At 37.9% G+C, this 27,226-nt stretch overlaps 1 protein-coding gene across 1 annotated transcript; it reads right to left on the bottom strand.

The window, feature by feature from the left end:
- Positions 1-1,607: 1,607 nt before the first annotated feature.
- LOC121449202 (vomeronasal type-1 receptor 4-like) lies at positions 1,608-2,504 on the bottom strand. The gene has a single exon (XM_041653487.1). It carries the CDS (start codon positions 2,502-2,504, stop codon positions 1,608-1,610), a length of 897 nt encoding a protein of 298 aa, XP_041509421.1.
- Between the last annotated feature and the right edge of the window lie 24,722 nt (positions 2,505-27,226).

Below are 27,226 nucleotides of genomic sequence, written 5' to 3'. Positions count from 1 at the left end.
TTGTATGACTCACTGTGTCACAGTACAGCTTCCACACCAAGATTTATTTATTTTTGTTTAATGTTAGTTCATTTTTCTTTTCTTTTCTTTTTGCTTATTTGGTTTTTTTAAAGTTAAATTTAATATTTGGGGGTGGTGGTGATGGCAAGGACAGAGGGCAGCTATGAAGGGATGGGGAGACAGATGGAATCAAGAATACGTAACGTGAAATCTACAAAAAAAATCAATAAAAAAGAAGTCTCAAAAGAAAATCCTATACTCTATGTAAAACAGCATAGGCTTGTCAATATTCAACAAATGAAAATATTTCTTTTACTATACCAACTTCACATCTTTTACATGTTCAGTTTCACAGAATTTGATGCTAATAACCAAGTCATTTAACTGTCTGCATCCCAATTCTCTAAATAATTGAAACATTCTGGATTGTAATATAGATTAATTAGATATATAAAGAAGACAGTCTGTAGGCTAGAGACATGGCTTAGAGATTAAGAGCACTAGCTGCATGTCCAGAAGTCTTGAGTTCAATTCCCAGCAACCACAGGGTAGCTCACAACTGTCTTTGATGTGATTGTTGTCCTTTTCTGGTGTTCATGCATATATTTAGGCAGAACACTGTATACATAATCAATAAATAAATCTTAAAAAATGGGCATAAAAAAAGAAAACAGCCTAGCCTAAATACCTACATGGACTCCCATTTTTATGGAGTGTTAGCTCTAATTTTATAGAAATCTGGGAATTTTGCATAACAGTTTATTTACAAATGCAATGGAAAGTTTAAGATCATTTTGAAAATCACCATTATACACTGGCTGTAAGCATAAGTGTTTGAAAGAAACACAAGTGTTTACTACTCAGGGAATGCCAGGCAACACGAACATTCTTCTGGTGACTCTTGGTTTTCTCACTATTTCCAATGTTGGTGGGTACATGCAATTGAGTGTAACTTCACCTGAAGGTCACTAATAAAAAACAATTTTACAAAGGTAAGTGCTAGCAAATTATCACAACTATTTTCTTAGACAGAAATGTCATCCCTATTTAATTGAACAGCAGAAGAATTTTATTTTACACTTCAGAAATGGCATTGAATAGTCTTCTAACAAACTTGTTTTTGTAGCTATAATGAAGACAATAGGAAGGGGAATCTGTAAAAATAATAAACATACGTGATGGATTTATTTAAAAAGTTATCTCCCAACAACATCCACTAATATTCTTTGCTGTGCTTGCTTCTGGAAAAGTTTTCCAATACATGTATTCTTCTTGGTCACCTACTCTCTGGAAATTGATGCTAAAAAAATTGAAGCTCAACCCATTTATTTGCCTTAAGCAAAAGTATTTAAGATTTCCACCAACTATTAACTCGCATTAGAGTGACTTGCTGCATTTACCTCTGCTATGTTATCTCAGGTACTAATTTCAACAAGATGAAAATCCACATGCATAGTATAGAGTCCCGTAGGAAGACCAGTGACTACGGAATTAGTTGTATGTTGATGTTTTGAAAGACACGCGAACATAAAATTTTAGATACTATGAATAAGAGACCATAAAATCTTCATACCTATGATACAGTTATGGAATTTTGAATTCCATACTCATGAATAGCACAGTCTTGGCACAGTAGCATAATGGCTCATAACAAAGGGGCCCAATGTAGGAAAACACAGCGAAATTATGGCTGTGATGTTCAGCAGCCACCAGCTAGGATTATATATGAGAGCAACACAACCTTGTAAGATGGAGGAGAGGGCATAAAAACCTAGAAAGGTGAACACCAGAACCAGGATGCTCTGGGTGGCTTTGGACTCGGGGGATGTTTTAGAGGAAACACGGATACAGCGCATATATTGAACCTGCTGCTTGTGCCTGTACAGAATTAAAACCATGGAACTGCTGGACCAGATAATGAGAACAGAAAGCAAAATTTCAGGAAAAACAAAGAAAGCTGTATATAATGAGCCTGTGAATTCATCATGACCTACAGTGGAGCAGTATTTCATATCATTCTTATGTGTCAGGTTATTGCTCTTCCCCTTGGTATACAAATACACAGGGAAAATCGTGTTTACTGATATGTAGAGAATCCAGCAGAGAGAAGTGAAGAGGCCAATATGCTTTGGAGCTTTGACTTTAAGACCGTTCCAACAGGAGTCACCCGAACTGATGGTGATGGCTTGGAAGACACTCAAGAGACAGGTGGTGCCCATGGACATGCTCCTGCCAAGTCTTTGAATATACAAAAGAAGTTTGCAGCTGAAATCATTAAAGAACCCTTTCATCCCCAAAGCTTTCATTGTCTCTAGCATTCCTTTAGAAAGAATAATCAAGAAGTTTGCTGTGAAGAGGTGTGTGAGAATCACATCTGTGGTCTTTAATGTCTGTTCAATGTGGTAATGGATGAAGTAGCAGGAAAGAAGAGAAAGATTTCCCAGAATTCCAACTGTGCTCTGAAGTAAGAATACTATTCCTATTGCCAAATCCTTGAGGTCCATTCTGTCATTTAGTACTTTCCCACCTACATTATGGCAAACAATACATTCTCTGATCAAAATGGTGACTTGAACTTTTGTAGCTTTTTTTTTAAAAAAAATTTTTTGCTGGTGTGAAAGAATTACATATGTTCAAGATTGCAAGGCTATTGTGGACAACATAACAAGACCCCACCTCAAAAATACTTTGTTACTGTTACTACTGAAGTCTTTCAGAAACTTTTATTCAAAATGTCAGGATTAAGAATATCAGGGTAAGGGTTTGACCTAGTTCCTCAGCATATATGTTATGGTTGAATAGCTTGGTGTTCTTGTGTGATTCCTAGCAATGGCAATGGAGGTGGTTGATGACTTTTCTGCCTACTTGTGGTACCGTTTTTCACCTACTGGATTGCCTCACCCAGACTTGATATGATTGTGTGTATCTAGTCTTCTTGTATCATACATATTATGCCATGTTTGGTTGTTGTCCCTGGGAGGCCTGCTCTTTTCTGAAAGAAGATGGTGGGGGCATGGATCTGGGGGAGAGAAGAGATGGGCTGGAGAGACCTGGAGGAGGAGAGGGAGGAGAAACTGCGATCATGATGTAATCTATGAGATAATAATAATAATGATCGAGTAAGACCAAATTGCCTTTGAGAACCAATGAGCAGTGAATAGAAAAGGAAAGGAGGCTCACTTCTAAATCCCACAATGACTTGCTATTTACAAGTCATATCAGGGCATAAAGAAACTTTAATACAACTCCTCAGCATAGGAGAAAATGCACAGGAAGGGGAACTCTCCTCCATTGTTGGTGAGGGTAAAAACATATACAGCCACTTTGGAAATCAGTATAGCAGTTCCTCGGAAAATTTGGGCTCAACCCACCTCAAGACCCAGTAATACCACTCTTGGGTATATACCCAAAGGATGCTCAACCATTCTACAAGGATATTTGCTCAACTATATTCATAGCAGCATTATTTGTAATAGCCAGAACCTGGAAACAATCTAGATGCATCTCAACTGAATAATAGAAAAAGAGAATGTGTTACATTTATACAGTGCAGTACTACAGCAAAGAAGAAGAAGAAGAAGAAGAAGAAGAAGAAGAAGAAGAAGAGAGATTTTGAAATTTGCATGCAAATGGATGGAACTAGAAAAAAAAAAACATCCTGAGTGAGGTACTCTATACCCAGAATGACAAACATGGTATGGATTCACTCAGAGATGGATATTAGACATAAAGTAAAGGATAACCAGACTGTAATCTACAATCCCAGAGTAGCTAGGTAACAAGGAGGAACCCTAAGAGAAACATACATGGATTGAAATAGATAGATAAGATCTCCTGAGTAAATTGGGAGAGTAGGGGTGGGGGAAGAAGAGAGGGTGGAAGGGAAAAAGGAGGAAAGAAGTGATGGTCGAGATTAGGGAAGAACAGAGAGGGAGAGAAAGAAAAAAGATATATTGATCCAGGGAGCCATTGTGGGACTAGCAAGAAACCTGGCACAAGGGAAATTCCCAGGAAGCCACAAGGATGACCCCAGCTAGGACTCTAAGCAATAGTAGAGAGGGTTCCTGAACTGGCTTTTTCTATAATCAGAGTGATGACTACCTTAATTGTCATCATAGAACCTTCATCCAGCAACCAATGGAAGCAAATGCAGAGATCCACAGTGAAGCACTGGGCTAAGCTCCCAAACCCCAGTCAAACAGATGGAGGAGCAACAATACGAACAAAGGGGTCAAGCCCATGATGGGGATATCTACTGAAACAGCTTATGTGAGCTAAGGGGAGCTAACTGACTGTGAATGACAGTTAGGAAACTAGCATAGGACCAAACTAGGCCCTCTGAATGTGGGTGACAGTTGTATGTCTGGGGCTATCTGTGGGGGTCACTGGCAGTGAGACCAGGATTTATCCCCACTGCTTGAACTGGCTTATTGAAACCCATTCTCTTTGGAGGGATACCTTGCTCAGCCTAGATATAATGGGGAGGGCTTTGGTCCTGCTTTAAAGTGATGTGCCAGACTTTGTTGACTTCTCATGGGAAGTCTTACCCTCTCTGAAGACTGAGTTGTGGGTGGGGTGGGAGAAAAGTGGAAGGAATGGGAGGAGAGGGGAGAGTAGGAACTGAGATTGGTATGTAAAATGAGAAAAGATTGTTTTTAAATAAATAGTTATAAAAAATCTTTCAGCATGTATGAAACCCATGAATTTCTCATCTGAAATTTAAACCTAAGAAAATGAAAATATGTGCCCACAACAATGTGAATATTTATCTATTCTTATATAATTATCATACAGCAAAAACCCCTAATCATATAGTCACTAATCATAAAGTGATATTTGAGACTTTACCCAAAGAACTAGGTCTCATCAAATTTCATAGAAAGACGTGGCTATAGTCATGCATGCTTGTTCACATGAGGAAGGAATTGCGGAGAACAGAAACTCACTCAGAAAGTATTCTGTAGGGAAAACTCTTGCTAAATAGACAACAAAATGATGGGATGTGAATCATTTCAACAGAAGTCTCTGAAAAATGAGCACTCTTAATAAGAAACAAACAAATGATAAATGATTTTCTTAGGATCCATTGTCTATTGTCATAGCGCAGTAGCAGATGTGCTAAGTAAGCACTGTAGAAAACAGCAGCTCTTTGTATGGATGTAGATACAGCAAGCATCTCACACACAGACATTGTGATCACAATGGAACAATCATTTTGGGATATGAGAATATGTGTAACAAAAGATACACAAAACCATGTGTCAGTCATCCAACACTTGTGCCTTTGCCTTCAAAGTTCACAATTCATATATATGTAAGATACACCTTTTAACATTAGACTTAGTCACATGTTCTTTAAGAGTTTACATACTCAACTGATGTTTTCATGATGCTGTGCTCTGCGGCAATGTAAGTAAAAGACCAAGGTATTCGCACAAAACAAATGAAATGAAAAATTAGATTCATACATATGATTCCACTTAGGCAAAGCACAACACAGATCAATAGCTTTCTAGTCACTTATAGGTTAACATACATCTATACACATATCCATATAACCCCACCCTTCACTAAAACCCTAGCAGGACACTATTATCAGGGACACGATATAAGATTGTAAACAGCTAATTGGTAATTTCATATTTCTATTTATTTGGTGAAGGATTTCACAAAGGGCCTCACTTTGTAATGTAAACTGGACTGGAAATTTCTGCAATCCTCCTGCTTTAGCCTCTAGATTTCTGAGATGTAGTCGTAGATATTACATTGATTCTTAGATATTATACAGGAAAAATAATGTTTAATACACTAATGGAGCCTAAAAGTTACTACTAGGTTAGGGAAAGTGCTCAGTTGGTAAAGTCCTTCCTTTGTATATGGAGGTTCTAAACTGAGTCTCCACAAGACATTAAAAACAAGCTGTGTGTAGTTACATACATCGATCATCTAAGCACTGCAGTGGAGGTATCAACTAAGATCCACTGAACTTGCTGACTACCCAGCCTAGAATCATCAGAGAATTAGAGTCCTGATAGAGACTGTCTAAAAAGATGGTATAATAAAAATTTGTAAGTGTAAAATGTGTCTGAAGAAGAACAGCTAAGTTCTAAGTTTGTCCTCTGACCACCCCCTCCACACCGAGCCTGATATTAAATGCATGTGTATGGACACATACACATTCACATGTACACAGAGAAGAAATTAAATTATTAATAATACTACTAATAATACTAATTCATACTTAAATGCTTTCATTAACTAGTCCCATGATTAAGTCAAATGATTAGTAATAGATTAAGATTTTGAAAAGAAATTAAACTGCAAGTTTGAAGTTTATAATTTTTCAAATTTTCCAGATGTGGGCATGTAATTAGACTTTCCTTCTTACCTAGTTCTTCTTCCAATACAAATTGCTCACCTGACTCCTTCTCAATGCAGATCCTTCTGTTCAGTGTATGCTTTGTGACCTCCTGAAATCCAGCACTATTATGATGGAGGTGTCTCAACTCTGAGATAAAGATCTGGGCTGTGACCTCATCTCCCTTTGGAACTGTAGTTTTCAAGTCTTCTGCAGAGGCAATGACAACTTTAGCATTGGGAGTCAAGAACTTTTCTGGAACTTGTTTTGATAACTAATCACCAATTTCAATTGTCAGTTTTCTGTGAGTGTCTCCAAAGAGACAGTGTTTGGAGAGGCCCTTACATGCTTATGGTCTCTGAAAAATGCCAGTGACACAGGATTTAGAGAATATCACGGTTCACAGGAGGCATGGTCCCTTTCTGAATGAAGACAGAAGAGTAGTGGGTGGGGATGGGAGTAGAAGGGAGTGAAGTTGGAAAGGGGAGTGGGTGGGGGAGAATATGGGAGGCAAGAAGAGAGAGGAACTGTGCTTGGCATGTAAAATAAATGAAGAAAATTATTAAAAATAGGTTTAATTATAAAAATGCATTGAGTGGAAACTGGATTAACTCATCGTTACTTTGCTGAGAAAAATGTGGACCATTAACCTTGCAATAGGAATATTATATAGAATAGGAAGAAACAGAAAAAGTAGAGACTTATTATTTGCTGCCTGGCCAGTAAGTGTTCTTTGAAGGTTTTAAGGCAGCATAAACATAGATTCTATATAGTACATAGAAAGCATCATTACTTCTGACCAACATGTAAGCCTTCAGTTCCCAGAACTCTCTGAGTTTTAGTAATTTACTTCAAAAAAGTACAAAACTAGAAAACTGTTCTGCTAAGAATCAAGGTTTATTAGATGGAAAATTATTGAGTTTGAGTGAAAAATGTCTCTGACTGCCTCAAGAATTTGAACACGCTACCATAGCCACACTGATGAATATCTTGCATATCACCATGGAACCTTCATCTGTGATGGATGGAGATAGAGACAGAGACCCACATTGGAGCACTGGACTGAGCTCCCAAGGCCCAGATGAAAAGCAGAAGGAGGGAGAACATGAGCAAAGAAGTCGGGACCACGAGGGGTGCACCCACCCGCTGAGACGGTGTGACTGATCTAATGGGAGCTCACCAAGGCCAGCTGGACTGGGACTGAATGAGCTTGTGATCAAACTGGACTCTGAATGTGGCTGACAATGAGGGTGGACTGAGAAGCCAATGATAAAGACACCGGATTTTGATTCTACTGCATGTACTGGCCTTTTGGGAGTCTAGTCTGTTTGGATGCGTACCTTCCTAGACCTGGATGAGGGGGGCTTGGACTTCCCACAGGGTGGGCTCCCTGACTTCTCTTAGGACTGGAGAGTGAGGGGGGGAGTGGGAGGGAAATGGGGAGATGGGAGGAGGTGGAAATTTTTAATAACTAAGTAAAATAAAATAAAATAAAAGAATTTGAACTTGGTGCTCTACTGTTTATACCATTCTGGGAGGATTGGATGGTGCAACTTTTGGGGGATAAAAATGCTTCATTTAAAGAGGACTTTAATATTAAAAGCCTTGTGCACCTTCCGTTTTCCCTTTGCTTTTTTTTTTTTTTTTTTGGATTTTTTGAGACAGGGTTTCTCCGTAGCTTTTGGTTCCTGTCCTGGAACTAGCTCTTGTAAACCAGGCTGGCCTCGAACTCATAGAGATCCGCCTGCCTCTGCCTCCCGAGTGCTGGGATTAAAGGTGTGCGCCACCACCGCCCGGCTTTCCCTTTGCTTTTGAGGATGTGACTACTCTGCTTCCTGCTCCTGCTGCCTTGTCTGCTGCTTGTTGCTCTGTCTCCCTGCTGTGAGTAGCAGTCCCCATGCATACAAATGGCAGTAGACTCTTCCTTCTGTAAATTGTTTTTAGTTATGGTGTCACCATAGCAACTGAAAGTTACTAACATGGAAATTGTTACAATACAGTGGAATGTCGCTGTGAAACCTCTGACTCTGTTATTTGTGGAAGAGCTTGGAAATTTGGATGAGAAAAACAGTTTAGTGCTGTAAGCAGAAGGCAAGACTTGGAACCTGGAGAAATGTAGGGCTGAGAGCAAGTGGCCTTTAAAGGCTGGCTCAAGAAGTTTGAGAAGAAATGAGGAACTTTTATCAGCAACCATAAAGAACATTGTATGTTATGGGAAACAAAATAGGAATCATGTAGTGTTCTAAGTCCCTAGATCCTAAATTCAAAAAACTAAATTTGGAACTACAGAGTTTGGAGATAAGCTTCTTTCTTGATTTGAAACATTTCCTCACCATGCCCACCCTCTCCTCTGTTCCTCACTGTTGGGATTGAAATTCATATTCTCTATCAATCTATTTTTGAAGCATTAATATGAAGGGTTTTTTTTGGTTGTTGTTGCTGTTTTAGTTTTGTTTTGCTATCATAGAGGATTGTAGTTAAGAAATTGCCTTGAGTCTCAGGAAAAAATTTTGAACAATGTTGAGACTTCTAAAGTTGTACAGAATGAATTTTGTGTCATAGTTATCCACAGGGCTATGAAGAAAAGGAAAAGGTGTGATAAATGCCTGTCATAGACTTCAGCACGTGTATACTTGGTTTTTCACTGGTGAAATATATCAATTTTTATGGAGAACTTATGAAATATATCGATGGTGGATTCTTGATGGAAGGAGTGAGAGTTTATATCAACACCCCACTTGTATTTCCCCTCTTTGCTTCCTGTGTGGATATGAATCAGATTGCTTGTCCTCCTGTTTTGGTTATCTGTTCTCATGCTTCTCTCCCCTTTTATCTTCTCCCTCTTTTAAACATGCTGCCCCTGGAATCATTAGCCTGAATAAACAATATCTTCCACATATCAGCTTGGTCATGGTATGTTACCATGGCAACAAAAAGTAACTTCCTCATCCTCATGCTGATATGTGCTGTTCTCCACAAATTCCTTTATTTTTCTGTGTTCATTGTTTCTCCCCTTAACTCAGTTTAGCCCAGTTACTTTTACTGATATGGTTTGAATAAAAGTTTTCCCATGCAATCCATGTTTGAATCCATGGTTCCAAACTGATTGTGCCATTTAAGGAAGTCCTTTTGAAATTTTGGGAGCTAGGATCTACCTGGGAGAAGCAGGTTATTCCTAGGAAGGACTGTGTACTAAGAACTTTACCTCCTAACACTTGGAAGCTATATTGAGCTCTTACAATGTTCTGGGATTTTGACTTTGGTTTTTGCTGTCTTTTCCCGTCTTTGCTGTGTGACTCTAATAACTCTCTCAAACGTGTGGCCACCCTTGTAGTTGGAATCTCCACCTTATTGCATCCTACACAGGCAACATATTTAGCCTATCATTCCCAGAAGGAAAAGCAGGAGTAAGAAGACATCATTGGTGGGTAAAATTCATTGAGACTAATGCTACAAAACAAGATGAATGAATAAACAGAATGGTAACCTTTCATATTCATAAAAGAACAAAGTGAAGAACATGTTTGCATTTCCACAAAAAATATTACCTTCAATATAGAGATTGTATTTACACTAGTAATTGCCAGGGTTTTGCATGGTTCCCAAATCTTTGTAACTCGGTCATAAACTTCACATAGAAAGCAATCTCAAACCTTCAGTGGGTACAGTCTTTTTGTCATCAAGAGTTCTGGCACGAATGACAAACTGAGATGCTACTCTGCGTCTCACAACATGTAGGGGACAGTTATGCTGAGATTAATGCAGCCAAGAGATAGTTTATTTGTGTATATGCACCAGGGTCACTGAGATCTTTAGTCTTCACCTTAGACTAGCAGTGATTACAACAAAGTTCCCTGAAAGGGAAGCCTGTGGCTTCACCAGCAGCTATTGTGACAGTGTCTTTTTAAGTAGGACATTAAGATTTGTAAAGTTCTTGTGAAATGCTGAAAGGATCCAGGATGATTTGATGACTTTCCCTTCTATATACCAGAGGACTTTTTGGTCTCGAGTTTCTCAAATCAAGGGGACTCAAAGCAGTCTGAGTGCTGTCAATCAAAGGTTCAGATTCTTCAGTAAATTACCTTTAAAGAACTATAGGCTCAATGTCCTTTGTTTATGGCTAGAATCCATTAATGAGTGAGTACATATTCATATTTTTGGATCTGGGTTATCTCAGGATAGTGTTTTCTGTTTCCATCCATTTGCATGCAAAATTCAAGATGTCATTTTTTTTCCTGTTGAGTAGTACTCTAATGTGTAGATGTGCCACACTTTCTTTATCCATTCTTCCATTGAGGGGCATCTAGGTTGTTTCTAGGTTCTATCTATTGCAAATAGCGCTGCTATGAACATAGTTGAACAAATGCATTTGTAGTATGATTGGGCATCTCTTGGGTATGTTCCCAAGTGTGGAATTGCTGGATCCTGAGATAGGTTGATTCCCAATTTCCTGAGAAATCGCCAGGACTAGGTTGTTCTGGGTGGCTCTGGAATCAGGGGAAGTTCTGGGGAAAGATGAGAACTGTGGATATATTGAACCCGCTACTTGTGTCCATACAATACGACAATCATGAAACTGCTGGAACTGACCAGAAGCACAGACAACATCAAAAATACCATATAGTGATTCTACTATAGTATCATGTCCTGGAGAGGAGGAACAGAATTCAAAACTTCTTTTTTTGTTACATTTTTGCTGGACTTCTTGGTGGATAGATACACAGGGAAAATCATATTCATCAACATGCGTGGTATCCAGCAATGAGAGAAGCCCATGAACCTTAGAGTTTAGACCATGAGATCCTTGTAGTAATGGGAGCAGCGGGGCTGCGTCCCCAGCACCCCGGCTGCCTGGCTAGCTTATGCCCCGAAATAACAACACACAAATTGTATTCTTTTAAAAACTGCTTGGCCCATTCTGCTTGGCCCATTAGCTCTAGTCCTTACTGGCTAATTCTGATATCCCAATCAACCCATCTCTAATAAACTGTGTAGCTCCGGTCTTACCGGGAAAGATTCTAGCCCACGTCCATCCTGGGTCGGAGCTTCATTGTGTGTGTCTCAGAGAGCAGAGCATGGCGTCTATGCTCCAGAGAGCAGAGCTGTCGAGTCTGAGCTCACTTCCTCTTCCTCCCAGCATTCTGTTCTTTTTACTCCTCCCACCTATGTTTTAACCTATGAGGCCAAGCAGTTTCTTTATTACTTAACCAATGACCTTCCTCCATCAGATCCTTCTAACAGGCGTTCCTTGGACTGATGGTGATAGCCTGGGAGACACTCAAGAGACAGGTAGTACTGATGGACATGCTCCTGCCAGGTCTGAGAATATATAAAATAACTTTACACCTAACATCACTGATGAACTGAGTCCACTCAAAAGCTGCTGTTATCTGCAGCATTCCTTTGGAGAGAATGATCAAGCAGTTGACTGTAAATACATGTGTAAGAATCAAATCTATGGTCTTTAATGTGCCTTCATTGTAGTAAGGGAATAGATAGTAGAAAAGAAGAGAGAAGTTTCCCAGAATTCCAAGTGCACTTTGAAATGGGAGCACTATTCATATTGCCACGTTCCTGGACTCCATTCTGTCATTCAGTGCTTTTCCTCAGCTGTGGTCTTCATTGTTTCTCACATAAAAATAGATGGTAATCTGAGAGACTCTTCCTTTGTGTGACGATGAGTTTTTTCTTTCTCGCTGCTTTTAAGATTCTCCATTCAGATTTTGGACATTTAATTGTAATTTGGGCTTCAGTAATATTATACATAGCCTATTTTGAGTTTTGGGCATTTAGTCCAATTTAGAATGCTTTTCGTGATTATGTCTTCACTAGTCTCTCTAAACCCCTCATTCTCTATCCATCAGAATCTCCATCAAAGATTATGTATGTGTGTGTCTGTGTCTATGTGAATATGTGTGCATATGAGTGGGTATGTGACTGTATATGTGTATATGAGTGTTTTAATGTGTGAATATCTCTGTGTATGTATATGTGTGTACATATATGCACTTGTGTGTGTTGTAGGGGGCTACTCATTCATTTCCCAACTGCCCTGACTCAAAGTAATCATTTAGAAACTGTATTCTTTAAATTGCTGCTTGGCACTGAAGCATATTGCTAGCTAGCTCTTACAGCTAGAATTAACCTATTTCCATTATTTTGTATTTTACCACAAGGCTTGTGGCCTACTGGCAAGATTCCAGCTGGCAGCTCATGTCTTTCCCCTCTGGCGGCTCCATGGTGTCTTTCTGACTCCACCTACTCTCTCTATATGTATCTCTTCCAGCCTGGTAATGTTCTATTAAGGCATTAGCCAAAAGCACTTCTTTATTCATTAACCAATGAAAGCAACACATAGAAAGGACTTCCCACATCATGTGTGTACATGTGCATGTGTGTATATGTGTGTGAGAATATGTGTGCGTGTCTGTGTGTTCATGTATGTGTGTGAGTAACTATGTGTGAGTTTCTTTGTGCATGTGTGAATGTGAGTTTGTGTTTATACCTTTTTATGTGTGTGTGTTAGTGTGTGTATATGCATATTTGTATGTGGTAGCAGGAAATGTACATCTCAGACTATGTTCAGATTTCATTACTCTTCTTTCTTTTGATTTTCAACGTGGCTTCAATTCTTTTGTTTCTTTATATGTTTATATTTATTACATTTTGTCAATTGTACTTTTGAATCTTTCAAATTAGTTTGTAATTTTATCTATAGTACTTTTCAACTTTAAATAAAGTTTCTAATTAATTAAAAATCCAAAAAAAATTATTACAACAAACACGCTTCAGAGTCAAATCATTCCTTGAACATTTCTAGGCTTGATTGTGTTTGTGAGAGAATCATTTGAGCTCAAGATTTAAAAGCTACAGTCTGCAACATAGTAAAACTATGTTTCAAAACAAATATTTTATCATCATTCATAACGTTCATAGAACTGACCATGGTAACTCATGCCTTTAATCCTAGGATTCTAGAGGAAAAGGCAAGAAGATATCTGTTTATGGGTTTGTGGCCAGCCTGGTCTGTGGAGCAAGTTCCAGGACAACCAGGGCTGTTACACAGAGAAACCCTATCTCAAATTACAAAACCAAAACCAAAACAAAGAAACAAAAACTTTTAGTGAAACTTTAGTAGTTGGTAAGCGGAAATATTTATGGATAGAACTCCAAGTACACTTCTTAGAAATATAAGCATTAAGAATAAGTGTAGGTCACCATGGGAGAATTTTAGCTCATGAATTCAAAGGAAAAGAATGCTCATATCTACAGTCCAGAATGAACCGCTCTTTACAATTCATATTGGAAGAAAAGAGACCTAAAACCACAATTTCCAGCATGAAATAAATCCATACATTTCTCATGTGTTGTTACAAAATAGCACAAATATGTATTCTTAGTGAAAATGTTCAATGTTTGTGGAAATAGATTCTAACCAAAAGTTTGTTAGAAATTAGATGTTACAGTGAGAGCTAGCTGTCATCAAATTTCACAATATTTCATAGATACATGTAGGCTTGCTCATTTGGAGTTAGGGTGTGGGAGAGAACCACAGTGAGTGTATTCCGTGTGTTGAACTCTTACCCTAATTACAATAGAATGAAAATGTTGAATTAAACCACCAAAAGTTGAGGAGTAAACAGGGAATAATGTGTAGTGTTCTTATTAGATTTATGTTTTGGTGTCAACCTACAGTAACATAAATATAAAGGAAAGATCATAAGATACACTAATTACTTAAGTATGAGGAAACAGCAGGCACCTATGAACTGTTGCTGTTTCAGCAATAGGAATTGCTGAAAACATTTAAGAAGAATGGTATACACTTTGGGGTATATATCCAAAGGATGCTCAATTGTACCACAAAAACATGTGCTCATCTAAGGTCATAGCAGCATTGTCTGTCATAGCTAGATCCTGGAAACAACCTAAATGCCCCTCAACTGAAGAACGGATAAGGAAAATGTGGTACATTTACACAATGGAGTACTACACAGCAAAAAAAATGACATCTTGAAATTTGCAGGTATATGAATGGATCTAGAAAACGTATTGAGTGATGTAAAGCAGACCCAGAAAGACAAAGATCATATGTTCTCACTCATAAGTGACTTTTAGACGTAAAGCAAAGAAATGCCAGCCTACAATTAACAATCTCAGAGAACCCAGACAACAAAGAGAACCCTAAGAGAAATACATATGGATCTAATGTACAAGGGAAGTAGAAAAAGACAAGATTTCCTGAGTAAATTGGGAGAATAGGGACCAAGGGAAAGGGTAGAGGGGAAGGGAGAAGGAGTGAGGGAAGCAGAGAAAAAAATATAGCTCAATAAAGACAGTAAAGAAGATATAAAAAAGAAGAATGGTACAAACATATCTGTAAAATATGTTCCTCTTGTGTGATGTCTTCAAAGTCAAAGCTCACATTTTCTATATAAGTAATATTTTCTAACCAAAGACCTCTGCATATGTGTGTCAGAAGTGTCCTACAGATGGTAGACTGATGACCTCTATAGCAAAGTAAAAAAAATATTCAAGTAGTCAAAAAAATCAAACCACCCAGAAAATATGAGTTCTTACATGATGATTGCATTTATGTAGCACAAAATGTAGGGTGGCACTGATAAAATCTCCTGAAGGTTAGCTTAGACATGGACCTCTATCTCCATATTCACCTTTCAATTCATGACATCACAGAGATAAATTATTGACTTAATGCCATAGAATTATATCAACCACAGTTATCAATGTTCTATTTATATTTTGTGAGATGGAGTAGTTGAGACAAGATCTCATTCTAAATGTAACCTGGAGCTGGCCTGGAATATTATACAATCCCACTTCTCCTAGTTTATGGATTTCCAGAATTGCTACCCTCTGACAATCTTCAATTTTTTGAGGTATGTGCTGTACACAAAGCATGCAGTGTAGCCATATTGATCACATTAACCAAGAATTCTCAGTAATAAGTACTTACTTAAGGATTTACTATGCTAAGGAGTTTCCTACAGTTTAATTGGAAACTGCAAAGAGAAGTGCTAATAATCACTGTATAGTGAGTTCACTTGGCATCTTCTATAATTTCTGTAAATGTTTGTTGTGAAAAATGAGCTCCTTTCATGACTAAGACAAAGACTGAAAGAAGACCTTGTAGATGATTGCCTAAATGTAAGTGGCAATTTGGGGCAGTTTGGTGCCCTTGAGATATAGAAACATGATCTGGCTGCTTGCACAGATACTCACATCATTTTGTGTTCAATGATTCTATGTCAACCACATTTTGAAATGTCCTATTGATATTCAGTTTATTTCCACTGCATCCTAATGGCCAGCATCATATAAAGTACAGTATTCTTCCACAGTCTAAATCAACAGAAACTGCCTATGTCTAAGCTGAATTTGTTAAGTTCAGGAAAAACCCAATTTTATTTTGCATCAAAATATTTTTATGATTTGATGATAGAAACCATGGTGCTATCTCTCAAGTGAGGAAATGAACCCTATTATTAGCCTTGTTCAAAACTCATAATCAGTTCTGAAACATGAAAACTAACATGGGAAATAACACTGTGGAAAAGAAATTAACTTTGGTAGGTAGAGTGTTCCTTTGGTAAACTGTTTGCACTTCAGGTAGGAAGACGCTTACTAAATATCCAGAACTCATATAAAAAAAAATAGCTGTCAGGGCTGGAGAGATGGCCCAATGGTTAAGAGCACTGACTGCTCTTCAAGAGGACACAGGTTCAATTCCCAGCACCCACATGGCAGCTCACATCTGTCTGTAATTTTAGTTCCAGGGCTTCTGACCCCCCTCCCCGCCACAGACATACATACAGGAAAATACCAATGATTATAAAATTGAAGAAAAAGAAAAAAAAAGCTGTCATGTCACATACTCTTTAAAAATTATTTCTTTTTTGTGATCATAATGTAATTATACCATTTTCCCTTCCCATCTTGTCCACAAGCCCTCTCAAATAACCTTCATATGTATATGTGTTTGTATGTTCCTCAATACATACTCTATAATGCCACCTGTATGCATGTTTTCAGGGTTGACCATTTGGTATAGAAAATGACAACAAATTGAAATATAGAGTTGTGGAGCTCAGTTTCTTTCTTTCTTTCTTTCTTTCTCTCTCACTCTCTCTCTCTCTTTCTTTTTTTTTATTTTGAGACAGAGTTTCTCTGATGGAGCTCAGTCTTAACTGAAACATCTACAATTTAATGCATGTAAGGCTCACAGAAAATTTCTGAGAAGGTGGAAGAAAGATGGTAAGAGCCAGAGGAAAATGGAATACGCTGTAAGCATGTGTGTCCTAGGACTGTTAAAAGGTATAGCCATAACTCCTCACCAACATGACTGCCTCATATGAGCTAAATACGAATGATAATAGATGTGCTAATGTCGTATGCCTTTAGCCTAAGCACTGGAAAGGCAGGCATAGGAAGTTATCATGGAATCACTGATTGTGTATTTAAAAGTTCCAGGCAAGTGAGAGACCCTGTCCCCAAAGAAAAGAAGATCAAACTTATGTAAGGAAGGCTAGCAAAGGTTGTCCTCTGAGAAAACACGCACAATCAAATGAAAGCAGACCTAAATTCACAGTGCCCCTGCGCACAAATACAAATGCACAAACTGTATCCAAATAAAAAAAAAATAAAGTTATTAACAATTTGAAATTAAAGGTTGAGCTTGTGGTTACAAATTATGAATCATACAAAATTAATCAAAACAGAAAATCGGTGCTGTGAACATAGTCTAGCAATCACATCTTGTGAGCATGGTCCAGTGATCAAATTTTATGAACGTAGTCCAGTGATCTCATTTTTATCTGCCATGCCCAAAGTTGTAGGTGCCAACCTCAGTCAAGAAAACTGAGAAGTCCATCCTGAGTTTGGAGTGACATCTGAGTATCAATGAACAAAGGGAAATGACAGAAATGCATTCATCCTAGATGAACACTCTGTATAAAACTCACCATTATAATGTCATCTTCCCTTCAACACGTGTCCCAAGTTTGAGAAGGAAAGCAGATTGTGTAGTCATCACACCACTCACTCTTAGCACCCCAAAACTCCTGGACATACATTCAATTCTGCATACAATCGTGGTTCTTACAATAAAGGCAGGGTCATATTCTAGTTTCTTGCTAGAATTAGATAAATATGATTTTACCTTAAGCCTCATCACACAGTTGAAACTTTTCTACCAACATCTATAATTGCCATATTGGAAAGTTAGTGTATGATTTATGTAGGCTATGGGGAGATAGCAATGTGAATGACATAATTACTATGACCCCTAAAGATCTTTATGTTATGCCCAGATAGTGACCCCCAGGGAGACCACCAAAGACCAGAGAGTCCGGACTGCAATAAGCCAAGTGTTATTTGTAGGCATAATACGAGCTAGCTTTGGAACTCATCTCTACATCCCATCGCAGTGAGGTAGAGAGGAGTTAGAGCTCCTCTGTGGGGTTAGCTTTTAAAGGCAGAAGAAACACAGTCAGCCCTTCAGAGCAGTTAGGGGGGTTTGGCATGGGTGTAACTTCTTTTGCTCTTTCCCATCCTGCTACGTCAGCTTGTTTTCTGTTTTTAGAGCAAGGTTACTCTGTCTTCTTTATCACCAGGTGGCTGAGTGTCCTTGTGCTTTGGAATTTCCGGGGGGGGGGGGGGGAGGGAGGAGAAAGTACCGTCTTTCTGGGAACGTGAAGCTAGTCTGTGTTTCTATTTTAAAACAATCTGATTGCTTTTCGGACTGGGGGGGGGGACTTAATTGGGGGAGGGGGATGGAAATGGGAGGCGGTGGCGGGGAAGAGACAGAAATCTTTAATAAATAAATAAATAAATAAAAATAAAACAATCTGCTAGGAAATTCTTGTCCCTTTGAGAATAAGGGGTGAAGGTCTCACACTTTGAAGTCAGATTCATTATCAGTGGGGTGACTTAAAAACAGTAAATTTTTGGAATTTTGTCAAGTGATTTTTTTTTTGTTCTCTTTAACAAATCAGCTTCTAGACCAGAAAGTTTCCTATTCCCTTAACTGAAATGGTCTGCACCAGTCTTGAGCACTTGCCAGACTTCCCTTCCTTTTCTGCCTCCAAGATTCAACTGCACGTGTGCCTCACTCTTTTGTTCAGCAAACCTTCTGCTCAGTGTGCAGTTCCAGGCATGACAATCAGCACTGTGGGAGGGAGGGAGAACAAACCCTCTGAGTTAAAGGTGCATAGCTCTGCACACTATCCCCTGCAGAATTACAATCTTCATCTCACCTGCAGCAGCAATGACAACACTTGCTTTGGGAACTGATAACTTCTCTGATACTCCTTTCCTGTTGCTGATTTTTTTTTTGTTGTTTCTTGTGAGTATCTCAAAAGAGACAATGTGTTTGGAGAGCCTCTTAGGATTTCATGTTCACTGAAGCTTCACAGAGGGGAGGAAAAAGGTGCTTGGAGCATCAGAGTTTGATATTTGAGAGCCTTACAAGGAATCCGTTGTGTCTGATTAGACTCCAGCCTTCTCTGGGTGATTCTACACCAATTAATTTCCTGAAAATGAATTTTATGATCCCACAGCTGTCCATTATATAGCACTCAGCAAAGCATGGTTAGTCAGGAATTCAGGGATAGCTAATGAAGTACCAGTAAGAGGAAAACATGTCATCATCTGCATTGGAAATTAGTTCCCTATTTGTACAACACTTTGCAATTTAACTAGAGTTGGAGCTGCTTAAACCCACATGGAAAAGTCACAAATATCTCCCCAGTGATGCCACATAGCCTGAACACAGACCTATTCTTACAAGATTTTATATATGCAACTATAACACCCCAAATAACTCACCAACATTCATTAAATGTCATATAGCACAGTCCTATCTTCTTAGTAGAAAATAGTGAAATAGAAACATGAAGTCTATTGTTGTTTCTTTAAAAGAAATTAATGATCATTCATTTTTCAGAAATTAGTGAAAAAAAACCAAGAAAACTCAAAGTTTAAGATGTGTTCTCTTCACTATGTATCCCCATGATAAAGGTCTAAGTCAATAGAGAATTAGTTTACAATCTGAATCCAAGATCATTTCTGATCTACCTGCTGCCCACAGCTCCCAGCTCTCCCTGACATCCAGTAGTTCACTAGAATAAGTTGAAACATAGAAAATTGTACCTAGGTTCACAGTTCATCAAGCTATGATAACTTGATTAAAATAGTCAAAGAAAGAATCAGATTAAACAGGGTTCTTGAAAAGCATTTATGCTTTTTAAGTTAAAGTTTCTTGAGCTGATAGACATGTGATACACTGATAAGCCACTTCTGAGAAGACAGTTTGGGTAAAAACACACAGCACAACAATAGCTTGGTAGTAGAAGTGAAGAACTTCATTTATTGATATTTTCAGTTCCAAGAACGACAGCATTCCATGCCCAGTCAGGGTGTTACAGGCGGCTACATTACCTTCTTTGGCATCTGAGGTGTCTCAGGAACTTGGCATTTTATTGAGTGATTTCATAAAGTCAGACACTTTGAACTATACCCATGTCTAGCAGTATTTCTGATTCTATTTAAGGAGTCACAAAGGCATCAGGAATGACACAAAAGGTTGAGTGAAAAAAAGTTGAGTGAATAAAAAGCTTTACCACCTGTGGTTGAAGACAGAGTACTAGGTTGAAAGAAGGAACAAAGTAACAAAGATTTTGATGACGCAAGAAAGCAAAAGAGGCCTGTGAGGTCAGGGCAGATATATGGAGGAATTGTGAGAAGATGTGCATAGTGAGAGCCTAGGGAGTCTGAGCAGCTAGAGCTGATACCCGAGATGTTTCTCATACACGTCAAAAGCACTCTGGACACATGTATTTACTTATTCACTTAAAGTAGACAAACATTTTCCTATAACAAATAGGTTAAAGCTTTTAAAATAGTGTAATATCATTCCTACAATCACAATGAGAGTTTTAGTAGACTCAAAATGTTCAGAGGCTCTTTACCTGAATTATTACGACTAGTAAGGAATCAAAGGTGGAACAGTTCACTGGCTCTATTAAAGACTAATGAAGGTGGAGATGATTGTTAGGCTCCAGTCAGATGTTATGCAACCAATTGGACATGGTATTCCTGAAGCGTTTTCGATTTCTCTGTATAGAGAACCAATATAGATAGTTGGGTTCTCAAAGACATGATATGAGCTGATAATAAGAGACCATGTGGTGGACAAGAGTGAAGAAGTCTCAGGGACTCAACCATCCATGGAACACCACATTCAGATACTCCTGCAGTTTCAACAGTAGGTTTACATTATCTTGTTTTGTAGATTGTAATATAATATCCAACTGATGTTCTTTTTCTTAATTCTTGAAGAATTTAAATCAGTCTATTTTGAACATACAATTCTCTTTAATAACATCCTCTGTATGCTCCTATCCCCACCCAACTTTTTGATTATTTATTATTCCTTTGCTTCTTCCTCTTCTTCTTTCTCCTTCTTGTTTTTCTTCCTCTTCTTCTTTTGCACAGCTAACCTTGGAAGTGGAGCCTGCCTGGTGTCCACTTTTCAGTGGTCACATCATTAAAGAAAATTGACACTCTCTCTCCCAACCAGTATCAAATACTAATCACTCCTCAGCTAATGGTGCAATTTTTTTGCCCATTTTCCCCAGTCTGTCCTGGTATTATGTCAGGCTTTGACTTGCTTATGTCTTGTTTAAGCTGCCCCAGTTACTATAAATTTACATGTACATATCCTCAGCTAGCCATAGAAAACCTTGTTTTCTTGATATTATCAACTATTTCTGCCTCCTATAGTCTTTCCATTCATTCTTCAAAGAAGATTTATAAGCCTCAGTGAAAGTTAGGTATGACATATGTGCCCATTTATAGCTGAGCATTCTGCAGTGTTTTTCTCCATACAAATACCTGTGTTAATTTCCATCCACTTCAAAAGACTCATCTAAGAAGTAAGAGATGTTGTAAACGATTAGTTTACCAATAAGTCATTAGAAGTCATTGTAAGACTATTTCCACTTAGCAGAATGCTAACATTGGGCACTTCCCTATGGCTTATGTTTTATCTAGTGATGTGATTCAGGGGCCTTCGTGATCTTGTAAGTAATCCATCACATATGTTCCTTTAAGTATGCTAATAAAACTCCTTGATTCATGAAATTGACTTTGACTGGTACCCTTCATTGATCTGTTATTAGTTCTCTATCTGAGATGAGAAGACAGTTTCTTACATCTACCCAGGAGGAGTGTCATAAGACACCTGAAGTAGGGAAGTACTGCCTAGATTCATGGATAGGAGAGTTCATTAAGGTATACTTATGAGTAGATAACTCTTAACAGGTAACCATTGATAGTCACAGCCGACTGGACACAGAATTCTAGAGAATGATGAAAACTTTCAGTATACAGTGAAAATGTTGACAATTAGACATTTTGTTTTATTGTGTTCTAAGTTGCTTATGTTCTATCACTGAAAAATTCATATTAATTTGAAAATGAATGCCTTGTATGAAAACAAATTATCAAGATCTTTAATGATAATTGCCTAACTTCAGGTATTATACATTTTTAAATTGAAAATAGATTCTTCTCTCATACAATACATCTCATTCACAGTTTCTATTACACACACACACACACACACACAAACACACAAACATACACATACACACACATTTACATTCTTTCTGTCTCTGCTCAGAAAAGGTCAGGCATCCAAGAAACAACAGCCGAACACCACAAAATACAATAACAACAACCCAAGGCTGTAGATGGAAGTTTCTGTCTCACCTGGTCCCATAGCCATTCAGTCCCAAATAAACACATAGAGCCTTACATTAATTATAAACTGTTTGACTGATTGCTCAGATTTGTTATTAACTAGATCTTACAACTGAAATTTACCCATAATTCTTATCTATGTTTAGCCATGTGGCTTGGTACTTTTTCACAGTGAGACATTCTTCTCTGCAGCATCTGTCTGGTGACTGAATCTCTGCCTTTCATCTTCCCAGAATTCTCCTTGACTGGTTGCCCCAGCTACAGTTTCTGCCTTGCTACTGGCCAATCAACATTTTATTAAATCAATATGAGTTAAAAATCTTTAGAGTGTACAAAACCATTATGCCACAGCAGAAGGTAAATGTCCTCACACTGAGGCTGGATAAACAATACAACAGGAAGAAGAGAGTTCCAAGGGCAGGCAAAAGAGTCAAAGACACACCTGATCCCATAGTTAGGAACCCCACAAAAAACAAGCTAACAGCTACACCATATACACAGAGGACCTAGTATAGACCCATGCATGCCTCATACTTGCCGCTTTAGTCTCTGTGATCCTTTATTATTCCTACTTAGTTGATTCAGTCAGCCATATTCTCCTAGTGTCCTTCATACTCTCTGACTCCTACAGTCTTGCTTTCTTCACTTCTGCAGGATTCCCTGAGCTCCAAGGGATGGCCCTAGTGGAGACCTCCAATTTAGAAATGCTCCTCATCATATCTGGCTGTGGGTTTCTTCCCCATGTACATCTACTTCCATGTACTTCTGGGGCAAGCCTCTCTGATGCTATACTATGAGTATAGCAGAATATTTTTAGGAATCATTTCATTGATTTATTTTAGATCAGTTATGTTTGGTTCTACCCTGGGACTTTGGGCTATGCAGTCTCCAGTTCCTAGACACCCATATAGTATAGGGCATGTTTTCCCTTTGTGTAGTGGACCTCAGATTAAATCAGACACTAGTTGGCCACTTCTACATGTTCCGCACCATCACTTACCTAGCACATCTTGCAGGCTAGTCACATTGTAGGTTAGCTGTTTTGTGTCTGAGTTGGTATCCATGCTCCTCTTTCAGTAACCTGCAGTTACCTACCCACTCCAAAGAGAGTAGAATGCAGGGGTGAAGTTTCCATGTGGGCAACAAATCAACCTCTCTATGTTCAAAGAGCTGTGTAGTTGTTGTCCTCAGCAATGGGGTCCCATTGTCAGTTTGCCTAGAGCAACCCTCTGACCTGGCATTAACCACAGTTTTTTGGTTATCTCCACAGGATCCCCTTAGCCAACAACTAAACAATGTAACCCAGGTCTGCCACTGGGAGATTTGTCTGACTACACCAGACTGGCAGTTCAGACTGTGAATCCCTTATTACTAGTAGTCTTCACTAGTATCACCCTCATAAATTCCCAGAGGATTGTTCTGTATTAGGTTTCCATCCCACCCCACAAATGCCTCCTAACTCCAGTCAACTCTCTCCATACTGTCTCCCTCTATCACATTTCCCTCCAACTTGGTCCCCACTTCTCCCAGTCCCACTTGTCCCTAGTTCACCAGCAAAACCTATTTAATTTTCCCTTCCCAGGGAGATTATTGTATCCTTCCTTTAGCCATTCTCTTTACCTAAACTCTCTTGGTCTAAGTACTGGAGCTTTGTATAATTTAGGTAACGGTCAATATCTACTTATAAGTGAATATAGAATATATTTGTCTTTCTGTGTCTGGTTCCCTCATTCTGAATGATTTTTTTTTCTCGTTTGATCCATTTATCTGAGAATTTCATGATGTCATTTTTTACCAACTTGGTATTAATCCATTGTGTAAATATACCATATTTTCTTTATACATTAATTAGTTTAGGGATATCTAGGTTGTTTTTGGTTTCTGGCTTTTATGTATAAAGCAGCAATGAACAGATTTGAGCAAGTGACCTTGTGGTAGGGTGGAATGTCTTTTGGGTATATGCCAAAAAATGGTGTAATTGGGTCTTGAAATAGATCAAGTTCCAATTTTCTAAGGAGGTTGCACAAGATTGCATTTCCACCAGCAATGGAGAAGTGTTCTGCTTGCTTAGAGTCTCTTCAGTATAAGCTGTCATTTCTGTTTTTGATTTTAGCCATTTTGATAGGTATAAAATGTAATCGCAGACTAGTTTTGATTTGCCTTTTACTGAGTGCCAAGGATGTTGAACATTTTTTTTAAGTGTTTCTCAGCCATTTGAGATTCTTGGTTGAGAATACTTTATTTATACTTGTACCCCATTTTTAAGTTGGGTTATTTGGTATTTTCATGTCTAGTGTCTTAAGTTCTTTATATATTTTGGATATTAGCCCAAATATGAAATGTAGAGTTGGTGAAAATCTTTTCCCATTCTATAGGTTGCCATTTTGTCTTATTGACAGTGTTCTTTGCTTTTTAGAAGCTTTTCAGTTTCAGGAGGTTCCAACTATTAGTTGTTGATCTCAGTGTCTGTACTACTAGTATTATACCCAGGAAGTAGTCTCCTGTGCCAATGTGTCTCTTCTATCAGGTTGTGTTTGATTTTATACTGAGCTTTTTGATCGACTTGGACTTGAGTTTTGTGCAGGGTGATAGATAAATCTATTTCCATTCTTCTACATGCTAACATCCAGTTGTGCCAGCACCATTTCTTGAAGATGCTTTTTTCCTCAATATGTATTTCTCCCTTCATTATCAAATATCATATGTCTATAGGTGTGTGGACTTATGTCTGGCTCTTTACTTCAATTCTATTAAGCAGTTTCTTTGTGTGCCAATATCACGGTCTTTTTTTATATTATAGCTCTGTCAAAGTACTTGAAATTAGGGATGATGATACCTCTACCAGTTCTTTTATTATTTAGGATTGTTTAAGCTATCCAGGTTTTTTCCCCTATATGAAGTTGAAAATTGTTGTTTCAAGGTCTGTAAAGAATTGTGTTGTAATTTTGATGGGGTTTGCATTGAATTTGTAGAATGAATTTTGTATCATGGCCATTTTTCCTATGTTTATCCTATTTTGATCTATGAACATGGGAGATTATTTCAGTTTCTGATATTTTATTCAGTTTTTTTTTCTTCATAGCTTGAACGTTTTGGTCATGCAACTCTTTTTATTTACTTGGCTAGTGTTAACCAAGACATTTCATGTCATATAAGGCTATGCTGTTTTCCCACAAAAAAAAAAGATGTACAATTCTTGGAATAAGCATTAAAACTCTTTGATTAGTATTTTTTATGTTCAATAATAGTTGATAATTAGAACTTATGAGTTCAACTAAATAACGAATGAACAAAATCTCAAAAAATAGTGTTCTTTCCCTGATTTCTTTCTCAGTCTGTCACATGTTATATGAAGGCTACCAATTTCTTTGAGTGAATCTTGTATCCAACCACTTTGCTGAAAGTGTTTATCAACTATAAGCATTCCCTGGCAGAAATTTTGAGCTCACTTAGGTAAACTATCAAATTATCTGTAAATAATGATACTTTGAATCCTTTCTTTCTAATTTGTATCCCCTTGGTCTCCTTCAGTAGTCTTATTGCTTTAGACAAAATTTTAAGTACTATGTTCAATAGATATGGAGAGAATGTGTTGTTGTTTAGCATACAACAGAACTCACATGGAAGGTTTATTGGGGGGTAGGAGGGGTACAAAAGAGGCCTCTGGGGGCAAGAGCGGAGGGAGAGAGTAAGGGTTGAGGGAGCTTGCCTTTTATGAGGGGATATACTGCATGCACATAGGGTGTGCCTGTAGCTGATGAGGATCCTGTGAGAACTATGAGAAGTGACCAGTGAAAATGATTGAATACTAATAATCACATGAGCACAGGGAGTGCCCTTAGTGGCTGCAGTTGCTGATGTATTCTATTAGGACCCTGAGAGCAGACCAATGTAAATGTGTGAATGCTTTCTAAGTGGACAACTTTATGTTCCTGGTTTATAGTAAAAATGCTTGAGTTTCTCTCCATGTAATTTGACTAGGTTTACTGTAAATTGCATAATTTATTATGTTTAGGTATGTCCTTTGTATCATTAATCTCTCCTGGAATTTTATCATGAATGGGTTTTACATTTTGACAAAGGCCTTTTCTGTTTCCAATGAAATGATCATAAGGTTCTTTTTTTTCTTTTAGTTTATTTATATAGTGGATTATATTTACTGATTTATGTATAATGACCTGCATCTCTGAGATGAAGGCCAGTGGATCATTGTGGGTGATCTTTTTGATGTGTTCTTGGATTCAATTTATATATTTTATTGAGTATTTTTGTATCTATGATCTAAAGGGAAATTGGTCTGTAATTCTTTCCTTGTTGAGTCTTTATACGGTTTGGGTAACTATGACTTCATAAAATGAATTGGGCAATGTTCCTTCTGTTTAAGTTTTGTGGAATGAAATATTAAGGTTAACTCTTATTTGAAAGCCTGGTAGAAACCTGAGATCTCTAGAATAAATGAGAAAGTGGTTCATATTCAAGGAACTTCAGAGAAGATAAATATACTGTTGGTGACTAATAAATTTCCACCACTACTTCTTTCTCATCATTTTTTTTTACATTTGTTTATTTAAATTGATGGATATCAGTGTTTTGCCTGTATGTATTTATGTGCACCACATGCAGGTCTGGTTTCCACATAGGTCAGAAGAACGTTCAGAATCCCTAGAAAAGAATTTATAGAGAGTCATTAAACAACCTATATGTGCTGAGGACTGAATCCTGGTCCACTGAAAGAAAAACATCGGCCCTTAAAGTTTGACCCATCTCTCCAGATTCCTTCATTTCAAATTTTCTAATCTCCCTATTGTTGAGTGGCCTAGGTGGATACATAAAATTGTGTTATAAAGAAGTTAATATAATTCCCTTGTGAATCTAAATTCTTCTGTCTTACACACCAGAAATTATTACTCCCTTTGACTTCCTAACATAGTCTTTATGAAATTGTTTAAATATGAGCAAACAACATGATACAATATCTCTATATTAAACCCAGGCATACATGGAAGAATATGTAAAAATCAGATACATTCATCACCAATTCTTCATGGTATTTGATTCTATCAAATGTTGTCAATGTATATTATT

This window comes from Microtus oregoni, unplaced genomic scaffold, assembly GCF_018167655.1.
Source record: "Microtus oregoni isolate MIOR12 unplaced genomic scaffold, Mior012 000006F_ref0000085, whole genome shotgun sequence".
NCBI lineage: Eukaryota > Metazoa > Chordata > Mammalia > Rodentia > Cricetidae > Microtus > Microtus oregoni.
This window is presented reverse-complemented; position numbering and strand designations above follow the sequence as displayed.